The following is a 12,500-nucleotide window of genomic DNA, read 5'->3' as shown; positions in this document are numbered from 1 at the left end:
CTGTAGCCAGCGCTTTTGCCGGGGGGATAAACACTGGGGTAGTGTCCAAGTGCTGGGGAAACGGCTCACTGAGGTCATCCCTCAGACTCCCTGGATCTAACTCTGAGGGTGGGCAGAGGCCAGCGGCACTCTGCCCCGTAGCCAGCGCTTCTGCTGGGGGGATGAACATTGGGGTAGTGTCCAATTTTTGGGGAGGGAGAATTGCTTCCTCTACTCCCGGTGGGGATATCTGCTGTTGGGAAAACAGCTCACGCGGATCCTCTCTCAGACTCTCCGGATCCAACTCTTTTTCTGATGCTGGGCAGATGCCAGGGGCACTCTGCCCTGTAGCCAGCGCTTTTGCCGGGGGGATAAACACTGGGGTAGTGTCCAAGTGCTGGGGAAACGGCTCACTGAGGTCACCCCTCGGACTCGCTGGATCTACCTGTGAGGGTGGGCAGAGGCCAGCGGCACTCTGCCCCGTAGCCAGCGCTTCTGCTGGGGGGATAACCACTGGGGTAGTGTCCAAGTGCTGGGGAAACGGCTCACTGAGGTCACCCCTCGGACTCGCTAGATCTACCTCTGAGGGTGGGCAGAGGCCAGCGGCACTCTGCCCCGTAGCCAGCGCTTCTGCTGGGGGGATAACCACTGGGGTAGTGTCCAAGTGCTAGGGAAACGGCTCACTGAGATCATCCCTCGGACTCCCTGGATCTAACTCTGAGGGTGGACAGAGGCCAGCGGCACTCTGCCCCGTAGCCAGCGCTTCTGCTGGAGGGATGAACATTGGGGTAGTGTCCAATTGTTGGGGAGGGAGAATTGCTTCCTCTACTCCCGGTGGGGATACCTGCTGTTGGGAAAACAGCTCACGCAGATCCTCTCTCAGACTCTCCGGATCCAACTCTTTTTCTGATGCTGGGCAGATGCCAGGGGCACCCTGCCCTGTAGCCAGTGCTTCTGCTGGGGCACCAGATGAGATACTCTGGACTTGCTGCTGATCACCATTTCCCAGCCTTCCAGCGCCTGTCTCAACTCCCCCTTCTGAGACCTTCATGCTATTAGCTTGTCTCGCTGCCTGGGGGACCTCCAGTGCGTTCCGTCATTCTAGCGCTTGCAGTGCCCTCTGTATCATCGCTGCTTCTTCCATTGCAGTTAGTACGGGAAAAGGCAGGGTCACCCCTGGCCCCATTTGCTTCTCATCTTCGTGACTGTCTGCTATTTCTCTCGGACAGTCCCAGGCAACGGGAGCCATGCCAGGCTGCTGATCACCGTCAAACAGCCGCTTGTAGGCAATCACGAGCTCCCATTCCTGCTCAACCAGGAACTCCAATTCCTCCAGGTCACACGCCCCGTCGGGGAGGTCCAGCTCCTCATCTCGGAAATCCAGAATGTGTTCCAGCTGCCACTCCTCATCGCTCCCAAAGTCTGGGTCTCCGTACATTTTTTGATGGAGCAGACCAACGCCTTCTGTCGGGCTGCCATCTGCTGTACCTGGCCACATTTGAGCCGCGAACCACCGGAGGGCTCTGTAGCTGGCGTCCAGCCTCATTTCCTCCTGGACCAATCTTCTGAGCTCCGTCTTCCCCTCATCTCGCGGTCGTTCCCTCAGGAACACCTCTCGCGCACGGTACTGCTTCCGGTACATCTCTGTGGAGGAGGGAAGGATCTTCCCCTGATGGTGCCGCTCGTGGCTTAGCGCCTCATGCCAGAGTTGCCGGCGGATCACATCCTCCCAGCCGAGCCTGGTGTGCTCTGTCACTGGTCCCCGATGGCGCTTCCGCATGCCTTGCAGCCTCCTCCCGAACTCCGCTCTCATGCTGGCTGGTCCCCGTATCACTCCTCGGCAGCTGCCCAGATCTTGAATCCTGGTGGTGGTTTGGATGTCCTGGACTGCAGGAGACATCCCACCGCTGCCAACAAATGTAACGGATCTTAGTACCCCAACTGAGCACATCCGCCGGACCTGTGTCTCCTGTCTTCCAAACGCACCCACAGCCTGCGGAGAAGCCATATCCAGCCCTTAACCCCTCAATCACGAGACAATCCACACAGGTGTTGAGGGTTAACCATGCAGAGCTTAAACTGTTTATTACATTCCAAGACACAGTTTTACACACAGTTAGGGAAACTCCCTTTAGCCTGGCCACAGCGGGGGAAGGGGACAAGGAGCAAGCCAATGGGAACTGAACATTTTTACATTGAAACAGTCTCTTAATACACACCCCCTGCGGAGAAATGTCTCCAGCTCAGACCATTGTCCACACAATTAGACACAGAAACAGGAGGGGGGGGGGATGGGTTGTAACATTACATTACATTAACTCAATGCCATGAGTCAGTTGTTCAGAGGATGAATAAAGGGAAAATAAAATGCAATGTCCCAAACTCATAAGAAAATGACACAAAGGGGTTTACAATCCAGGGACAGGGTGATCCGTCACCCATAGTGATGGTTAGTACCGTCACATCTCTTCCCCCCAAAGGTAGACTAATCCAGGTACTAGACCTCCAACTGGTCTGTGCCTGAGTTAGTCAGGTAACAAGTCCCAAAGAGTCAATTTCTGTTTGCCTGGATAATTTGTCGGCGTTGCCGTTTTGCTTCCCGGGGCAGTAGTGGATGGTAAAGTCAAAAGGCTGCAGTGCCAAACTCCAGTAGCTTCTGGCCCATAGTCTGTCAGTAGGAGGCTTGCGCACAGTCCCCTCCAAAACACACAGTGACAGTGGGTTCTGTCACAGGATCTATAGTGGTATGGACTGGGTAATGTGTTAGGATCTCAACTGGTATGGACTGGGTAATGTGTTAGGATCTATACTGGTATGGACTGGGTAATGTGTTAGGATCTATACTGGTATGGACTGGGTAATGTGTTAGGATCTGTAGTGGTGTGGACTGGGTAATATGTTAGCATCTATACTGGTATGGATTGGGTAATGTGTTAGGATCTATACTGGTATGGACTGGGTAATGTGTTAGGATCTATACTGGTATGGACTGGGTAATGTGTTAGGATCTATACTGGTATGTACTGGGTAATGTGTTAGGATCTATACTGGTATGGACTGGGTAATGTGTTAGGATCTGTACTGGTATGGACTGGGTAATATGTTAGCATCTATACTGGTATGGATTGGGTAATGTGTTAGGATCTATACTGGTATGGACTGGGTAATGTGTTAGGATCTATACTGGTATGTACTGGGTAATGTGTTAGGAAGGAAAGGATGCCACATCGTCTGATGGAAATGAAAATTATCACCCTAGAGAGGGCCGAATTCAAAGACACCCCGAAAATCAAAGTGAAAAAACGATGCAGCAGGGGAGTCCATTTTGCTGAAATTTCATTGCAGGACCTCAGAATGGTCCTCAGTAGTTTGTATGGCCCCCACGTGCTTGTATGCATGCCTGACAACATCAGGGGATTCTCCTAATGAGACGGCGGATGGTGTCCTGGGGTATTTTCTCCCAGATCTGGACCAGGGCATCACTGAGCTCCTGAACAGACTGAGGTGCAACCTGGCAGCGTCGGATGGATCAAAACATAATGTCCCAGAGGTGTTCTATTGGATTAAGATCAGGCGAGCGTGGGGGCCATTCAATGGCATCAATTCCTTCATCCTTCAGGAACTGGCTATATACACTCGCCACATGTCCTGCATTGGCATTGTCTTGCACCTGGAGGAACCCAGGACCCACTGCACCAGCATAGGGTCTGACAATGGGTCCAAGAATTTCATCCCGATACCTAATGGCAGTCAGGGTGCCATTGTCTAGCCCAGTGGTTCTTAACCTTGTTGGAGGTACTGAACCCCACCAGTTTCATATGCGCATTCACCGAACCCTTCTTAATTGAAAAAATAAAATATGATTTTTTCAAATTCAAAACATAGGTATATATTTAGGTATATATTTATACATAGGTGCACAAAATGAACAAAATCATTAAAAAATAAAACCATAAAAAAAAAAAAAAAAAAAAAAGCTCCATAGCTCAGGGGTTAGAGCACTGGTCTTGTAAACCAGGGGTCGCGAGTTCAAATCTCGCTGGGGCCTCCCTGCAAGTGTTGGCGACTGTATCTCAAAAAACAAAACCATTAAGAACAAAGAACAAAACCATTAAAACATGGGGTGCCAGGAGGGCACACACTGGGGTTGGGGGGGTTGGGAGGGCATACTATGGGGTGTCAGGAGAGAACACACTGAGGGGGGAGGTGTTGGGAGGGCATACTATGGGGTATCAGGAGGGCACACACTGGGGGGGCTGGGAGGACATACCATGGGGTGTCAGGAGGGAACACACTGGGGGGAGGTGTTGGGGAGGGCATTCCATGGGGTATCAGGAGGACATACACTGGGGGGGGTTTTGGGAGGGCATACCATGGGGTATCAGGAGGGCACACACTGTGGGGGTTGAGAGGACATAGCATGGGGTGTCAAGAGGGAACACACTTTGGGGAGGTGTTTGGAGGGCATACCATGGGGTGTTAGGAGGGCACACATTGGGGGGAGGTGTTGGGAGAGCATTCCATGGGGTATCAGGAGGGCACACACCAGGGGGTATTCACAATGCTTTATTGAACTAAATGAAAAGGACATGCATTTCCATCTGTCAGCTAACAGCACCTCTATGCTAAGCTGCAGTAACTCAGCAGACGTAGCATAAAGGTCCTTGTAAACAAATTCACCATGTACAGCTAGCTGAGCCTACCTCCAGGAACATTCACTCGGCTCCCTCTGCTCAGCTGCTCACACTTCCCTCTTCCAGGCAGGCGCAATCTCCGTGGTCAGGTACATCCCCATCCTGCCCACTCACGCAGCAAGCAGCCTGCAGGAGATAGGCTGGAAACCTGCTGGGGGAGGTACAGGGGGCGGAGTGTCAAGTGTCTATGTGTAATGGCTGTGAGTTGTCCCGACCGCAGCTCTGATTTCCCAGGGTGCGCTCGGCCTCACAATCAGTAATATTTTCTCGGGGGGAGCAATTGCCCTTTGTCCCCCCCGCCGAACCCCGGAGACTGACTCACCGAACCCCTGGGGTTCGATCGAACCCAGGTTAAGAACCACTGGTCTAGCCTGTAGAGGTCTGTGTGTCCCTCCATGGATACGCCTCCCCCAGACCATCACTGACCCACCACCCAACCGGTCATGCTGAACGATGTTACAGGCAGCATAATGTTCTCCACATCTGTCAGGAAAGAAAGACGCCTCTAAGTGCAGTATTAAAAGGATTTATTATTTGGTGCAAGGGATTAAAAAAAAAAAAAAAACACTTACAAGATGGCAGAGATAACAGACATGTATTAATTGTCCTCTTCTGGTTTGCTGTGTCTTCTGTCTGCTGGGTGAGGGAGGATGAGAGAGTTGTCCTGCAGCTGTCTGGATTCCCTGGTGACGTGGAGGAACGAGGAAGCGGAGAGGCAAATGGCGACCCAGGTTCCAGAACCAAGCTGGAACGCACACGGCTGATATGCCCAACGCCTTCTTCCGACGCCATAACGCAGGGCTTGACAAATTTTCCTGAAATCTAGGAGCCAGCTAAAAAAGTTAGGAGCCAGTTTTTTTTTTTTAAACTAACAACCAAGCTTTATTTAATAAAACGGATACTAAATTTACACATAAATACGACTAGAACCCCACTCTCCTCTATAGCACAATTGGATGAAAACAGACTGTCTGTCTCTTTCCATCCGATGCCATCTGATCCGATCCACGGGATGGATAGAAAATAGAACCACCATCCGTCTGCTTTTGGTGGACAGGATCAGATGGCGGCAGATTACTGCTCCATAGAGGAGAATCAAGGGTCCGATCAGGTCTGCCTGAAAAACTGACAGGCGGACCTGATCAGACAGCCCGTGTGAAAGGGGCCTTCGGCTGTGGCATGGCAATGAGGAAAAAAAAAAAAAGGAGATATATATATATATATATATATATATATATATATATATATATATATATATATTTTATTTTTTTTTTAATAATTGGAAAAAAGAATTTTTTTTTAATAATTAAAAAAAAAGAAAAAAAAATATATTTTTTTTTTTTACATTTAAAAAATAAATTAAATAATAATAACCACACTCCCTGTCAAAGGTAACTAACTGGACAGGGAGATGGTAATGAATAAATTGAGAACAAAAAGGCAGTGGAAACAGTCATTACTCCCGGCCTCCACAAGAGGGCGCCAGTTCCCCATTGGAAGCCTGTCATCTCAAGTAGGCCGAAAAGCCGGGGCCTCAATTTTCGGACGGCCCGGAAGTCCGTGCACTCCGTGCGCGGAAGTCCGGGCAAAAATGACAGGACACCTTCTGCAGGGCACCCCCAGGCGCGAGGTCGCTAATTCTAGTCGCAAATGCGACCTGGCGCCCGGGGATTGTCGAGCCCTGCCATAACGTGTTTCAGAGCATGTGCGGCTCCTTCGTCAGACCTAAGCCCATGTTTGTTCAGCAGGCACAGAGTCAGAGCCTTGTGTTCAAACTCTCCGTTGAGAGCCAACTGACGACCTCCCGGCCCTTTCGACTTCCTCTGTCCAATCAACGCCTCACAAGACCATCAGGATAGGATAGTCTTGTGAGGAGTTGATTGGACAGAGGTAGCCAAAAGGGTCGGGAGGCCATCGATTGGCTTTCTGAGAGTTTGAACACAAGGCTCTGAGCCTGCTGAACAAACATGGGCTTAGGTCTGACAAAGGAGTCACACATGCTCTGAAACGCGTTACCGCCCAACGCTTTCCCCTGACGCCATACAGGCCACGAGCGTTGCAGCTTGGTTCTGGAACCCGGGCCACCATCTGCCTCTCCGCTTCCTCGTTCCTCCACGTCACCAGGGAATCCGGACAGCTGCAGGACGGCTCTCTCATCCTCCCTCACCCGGCAGACAGAGGACACAGCAAACCAAAAGAGGACAATTAATACATGCCTGTTATCTCTGCCATCTTGTAAATGTTTTTAATCCCTTGCATCAAATAATAAATCCTTAGAATTCTGCACTTAGAGGCGTCTTTCTTTCCTTATATGATCCTATAGAGCTGCTTCTCACACAAGTGCTGCCCTCAGTGCAACCGCTCTACCGCAACAAAGGACCAGACAGCCTTCCTCACCAGAGCGCTGTAACGCTCCTGCGTTTTTATTATAGGCTGGATTTGCAGCTGCAAAATCTACACTCAGTAGTCATGTAGAGATGTGTTGCATACCAGATCCAACTCTCCAGGACTCATCACCGTGGGCCTGTCAGCTTCAACATACAGATATATACACACTCAATGAGATGTTCCTGGAGTGATAGGATGTATATGATAGTATGAAGGTGATGTGCTGAAGGGACAGGTGTGAACAGTGACAAGGATGGTAATCACTTGATAGGTTTTGTATAGGAGAGTTCAAGATGGTATTTAGGAATGCAGATAGGTTAGTATCGAGTATGCTAACAGGTGGTGAGGACAGCAGATGACAAATACAGGATAGACTAACCCAGAGCAAGGATAGATAGTAGTAGACAGGAGAGCTAGCAATCTATGCAGCAGTGCAGATGATAGATGGTAGTAGGCTGAAGAGCTAGCAATCTATGTAACAGTGCAGATGATAGGATAGTATAGATAGGTAGTAACAGTCCTTAATGTACATAGGTAGATAGTGCAATAAGGTTATGGAGGGTTCCCCTGCGGGGTACTTATCACTTGTAATGTTAGTAGTTTAGAGAGGTCCAGTAGATAAGGGATGGTCCGGTAGCGAGATACAGGGATCAGTAGCGAGGTTCCGGTCTGCTCCAGGTAGAGGGAATAGCTGGAGGTTCCGATCGAGAGACAGGCTTGAAAGCATGTGGATAACAAGGCAGGTTGAACGAACAATGTGAGTGAGACCGCCGGCGGTTGAAATAGCCGCTCTGCGGCGCTCAGCAGTGACATCATCGTTCTTAAAGGTATATGCGTACCACCTGAATAGAAAGGTGGGACGCATTACAAAGGAAAGTGGTGATTAAGGGTACCGGAGGTACCAGAATCTTACAAGCACCCACATCTCTCCCTTCCTTTCACGTCTGTCACATGTGCTCAGGGTGAACCTGCTCTCATCTGTGAAAAGCACAGGGTGCCAGTGGTGGAGCTGCCAATTCTGGTGTTCACTGAGGCAGGGCAGTGAGCACAGAGCCCACTAGAGGAAGTCGGGCCCTCAGGCCACCCTCATGAAGTCTGTTTCTGATTGTTTGGTCAGAGACATTCACACCAGTGGCCTGCTGGAGGTCATTTTGTAGGGCTCTGGCAGTGCTCATCCTGTTCCTCCTTGCACAAAGGAGCAGATACCGGTCCCGCTGATGGGTTAAGGACATTCTATGGCCCTGTGCAGCTCTTCTAGAGCAGTGTTTCTCAACTCCGGTCCTCAAGGCACACTAACAGGCCAGGTTTGCAAGATAACTGAAATACATCACAGGTGATATAATGTGCTGCTCAGTGATTTCAGAATTCTAGTCTGCATCTCTCCAAGGTAATACTTAAAATCTGGCCTGTTAGTGTGCACTGAGGACCGGAGTTGAGAAACACTGTCCTAGAGTAACTGCCTGTCTCCTGGAATCTCCTCCATGCTCTTGGTAATGGTACGGATTAATGTGCCATCGTGGAGGAGTTGGACTGCGTGTACAACCTCTATAGGGTCCAGGTATGGCCTCATGCTACCAGTAGTGACACTGACCCCAGCCAAATGAAAAACTAGTGAAAAACAGTCAGAAAAAAATGGGTAGGGAAAAAAATGTCAGTGGCCTCCACCTGTGAAACCATTTTTGTTTTGAAGGTTGTCTCCTTTTGCCCATCCAGTGCACCTGTTGGTAATTTCATTAACACCAAAGCAGCTGAAACTGATTAACAACCCCCTCTGCTACTTAACTGACCAGATCAATATCCCAGGAGTTTAACTGACTTGATGCTATACTCTGATTCAAAAGTGCTCCTTTAATTTATTTGAGCACTATATATATATATATATATATATATATATATATATATATATATATATATACACACACACACTAGGGATAGACCAATTACCGGCGTGGCCGATATGCACTTTCCCTGATATATCGGTATCGGCCTTGGAACTGGCCGATATTTTTGTGACTTCATTCTGCCTTCTTAGGCCGCCTCCCTTGCCTTGGACAGCCTCCTCTGGAGTCGGGCCTAGTCTAGCCACCCACCCACCACAGGATTCCAGACAGCCAGCCACCCACAGAAAGTGTGCCAGCCAGCCAACCACAGGCCCTGTACCAGCCAGCCACCCACAACCCCTGTGCCAGCCAGCCACCCACCCACCACAGGGTGCCAGCAAGCCCGCCAGTAGGCATTAAACAAAAAATTAACATGTTCAGTACCAGATTTGTGTCAAAAATTGTCTTTATTTTTCAAAACTTTAAAATGTACAAAATATCGGCCCATATCGGCCGATACCGAAACATTGTGACCAAAATATCGGTATCAGCCCTGAAAAAAACATATCGGTCTATTGGGCCATACACACTATCAGATTGTCTGAAGACTTTTGTCTGTAGACTTACCAAAACCATATAATAGGAGGTCAAACCTGAACACTTTCAATTTGTATGCAATCCGGCAGGCCCTTGCACTACATAGAAAAGGTAAATCTGAAGGAAAAAGTCTTCAGATAATCTGATAGTGTGTATGGCCCTTATCTCTAATAGACACACACACACATACACTGACTGCTCAAAAATTTAAAGGAACACTTTTTCTGGAAGAATGGTGAAACATTCCCACAGACACACTCCTAAACCTTGTGGACGGCCTTCCCAGAAGATTTGAAGCTGTTATAGCTACAAAGGGTGGGCCAACTAAATATTGAACCCTACGGACTAAGACTGGGATGCCATTAAAGTTCATGTGTGTGTAAAGGCAGGCGTCCCAATACTTTTGACATAGTGTAGTTCTCTATGATGTAAGCTACACAGGTATCAGCAATGTTCCAACTCTGTTTAATGAATTGCTATTACAGCCTACTTGTGAAGGTTACACTATACAGAATGCATGCTCAACCTGGGGCCCTCCAGCTGTTGCGAACTACAAGTCTCATCATGCCTCTGCCTTTAGGAGTCATGCTTGTAACTGTCAGCCTTGCAATGCCTCATGGGACTTGTAGTTCAAGTAGCTGCAAAGGGGGGGCCAACTCAATATTGAACCCTACGGACAAAGACTGGGATGCCATTAAAGTTCATGTGTGTAAAGGCAGGCGTCCCAATACTTTTGACAATATAGTGTATCTCATCTCTTATAAATAACCCCCATAGATGTCTCAGCAATCACAGGGCGCTCACCTTCCTCCACCACAGCAGCTGTTGCCGCAGCCAGTAGTCCCGCCACTGAGCGCAAGTCTTGGCTGAGCTGAACCAGACCAGAGAGGCCGCCGTCCTCTCCCCCACCCTAGAATATGAAAGTAAAATTTATCATTTTACAGGAACTTAATAACCTCATAAAAATCAATTCTACTCCTGAACTTTATCGCTTTATCGCTGTCAGTAGGATTCTATCTCTTGTTTTTAGGATTTTGCACCAGTTGATTAAATCGGTGGCCTGTGAACCCATGTGACCTCCAATCTCCTTCCCCGGTATTAATCAGAGCGCACACACCTGAGAGTTACTAACAAACTGCATTGTGGGTAAAAGACAAATGAGAAATACATTGTATTCTGCACACTAATTTAGACCCCCCCCCCCCCCCATTACTAGGTACATTACAAGATGGCTGACCTGCAGGTGCAGATCCTTGTTGTCTGAGATTGGATGAAAACATCTCCCCACCTCTGCAATACCAAAAGGCAACTTTCTGTTCAGGAGCTCCAAACAAGGGGGGTAATAATACAAGGCACCTAAAATTGGAAAAATATTTTAAAAAGTCAACATTTTCAGCCCCTCCCACAATGGTGAGATTTTCCCCCAGTAATTCGTGTCTCTGCCCCTCCCACAATGGTGAGATTTCCTGCAGTAGTTTGTGTCTCTGCCCCTCCCACAATGGTGACATTTCCTACAGTAGTTTGTCTCAGCCCCTCCCACAATGGTGACATTTCCTGCAGTAATTTGTGTCTCTGCCCCTCCCACAATGGTGGCATTTCCTGCAGTAGTTTGTGTCTCTGCCCCTCCCACAATGGTGACATTTCCTGCAGTAATTTGTGTCTCTGCCCTTCCCACAATGGTGACATTTCCTGCAGTAATTTGTGTCTCTGCCCCTCCCACAATGGTGAAATTTCCTGCAGTTTTGTGTCTCTGCCCCTCCCACAATGTTGACATTTCCTGCAGTAGTTTGTGTCTCTGCCCCTCCCACAATGGTGACATTTCCTGCAGTAGTTTGTGTCTCTGCCCCTCCCACAATGGTGACATTTCCTGCAGTAGTTTGTGTCTCTGCCCCTTCCACAATGGTGACATTTCCTGCAGTAGTTTGTGTCTCAGCGCCTCCCACAATGGTGACATTTCCTGCAGTAATTTGTGTCTCTGCCCCTCCCACAATGGTGAGATTTCCTGCAGTAGTTTGTGTCTCTGCCCCTCCCACAATGGTGAGATTTCCTGCAGTTGTTTGTGTCTCTTCCCCTCCCACAATGTTGACATTTCCTGCAGTAGTTTGTGTCTCTGCCCCTCCCACAATGGTGACATTTCCTGCAGTAGTTTGTGTCTCTGCCCCTCCCACAATGGTGACATTTCCTGCAGTAGTTTGTGTCTCTGCCCATCCCACAATGGTGACATTTCCTGCAGTAGTTTGTGTCTCTGCCCCTCCCCCAATGGTGACATTTCCTGCAGTAGTTTGTGACTCTGCCCCTCCCACAATGGTGAAATTTCCTGCAGTAGTTTGTGTCTCTGCCCCTCCCACAATGGTGACATATCCTGCAGTAGTTTGTGTCTAGTGTTGGGCGAACGGTTAAGCCTCAGCAGGAGTTTGAGCTTATTATTAGCTATTCACCCCGTTCGGCAAACACCCAAATTTGCAGGGTGTTTGCTGGGTGTTCCCTGTGCTGCACAGCGCATTCTACGCAAGCTCTGCCCAATAAGGATGCAGTATAAGCTGGTTGTAAAGGAGCGGCCGGGAAGCCGGCTACAGCGTCCTTAACAACCAATGAGCCATCAGCAGTCAAAAAAAAACGGTGTGGGGGCCCCCCAAACCCCCCCCCCCCCCACAATACATACCAGTCCCTTATCAGAGCATGCAGGCAGGGGAGTCAGGTAAAGGGTGGGGGTGGGGTGGGAAAATGATGAGTGTGGGCCCCCACCCCCTCCTGAACCATACCAGACCACATGCCCTCAACAGGCAGGGGTGCTTTGGGGCAGGGGACATGTTGAAGGGGACAAGGATCTCTTCCCCAAAATCTTGGGGTGTGGTTGTGGGGGGTCTGCGGGCATCAGAATCGGGTCTTGCCCGCCATATGTGAATGAGTATTGGGTACATTGTACCCCGACCCATTCATCAAAAAAAAAAAATGTCAAAATTAACTAAAACAGTAGACAGGTTATTGACAAATCCTTTATTAAAAACTAAAAAAAACCCGC

At 49.0% G+C, this 12,500-nt stretch overlaps 1 protein-coding gene across 1 annotated transcript in view; it reads right to left on the bottom strand.

The window, feature by feature from the left end:
* The window catches only part of LOC309552504 (uncharacterized protein), a gene marked incomplete at both ends in the record, with an annotated part of 152,322 nt that overhangs the window by 138,076 nt on the left and 1,746 nt on the right, over positions 1-12,500 (bottom strand). The window contains 2 exon segments of the mRNA XM_082253471.1: positions 10,283-10,388; positions 10,699-10,834. Of these exon segments, the coding sequence (XP_082109597.1) occupies positions 10,283-10,388; positions 10,699-10,834 (242 nt within the window).

The sequence above is a fragment of the Pelophylax lessonae genome (genome assembly GCF_965119305.1).
Source record: "Pelophylax lessonae genome assembly, chromosome: 4".
NCBI lineage: Eukaryota > Metazoa > Chordata > Amphibia > Anura > Ranidae > Pelophylax > Pelophylax lessonae.
Note: the sequence above shows the minus strand (reverse complement) of the source record. Positions and strands in the feature narration are given on the sequence as shown.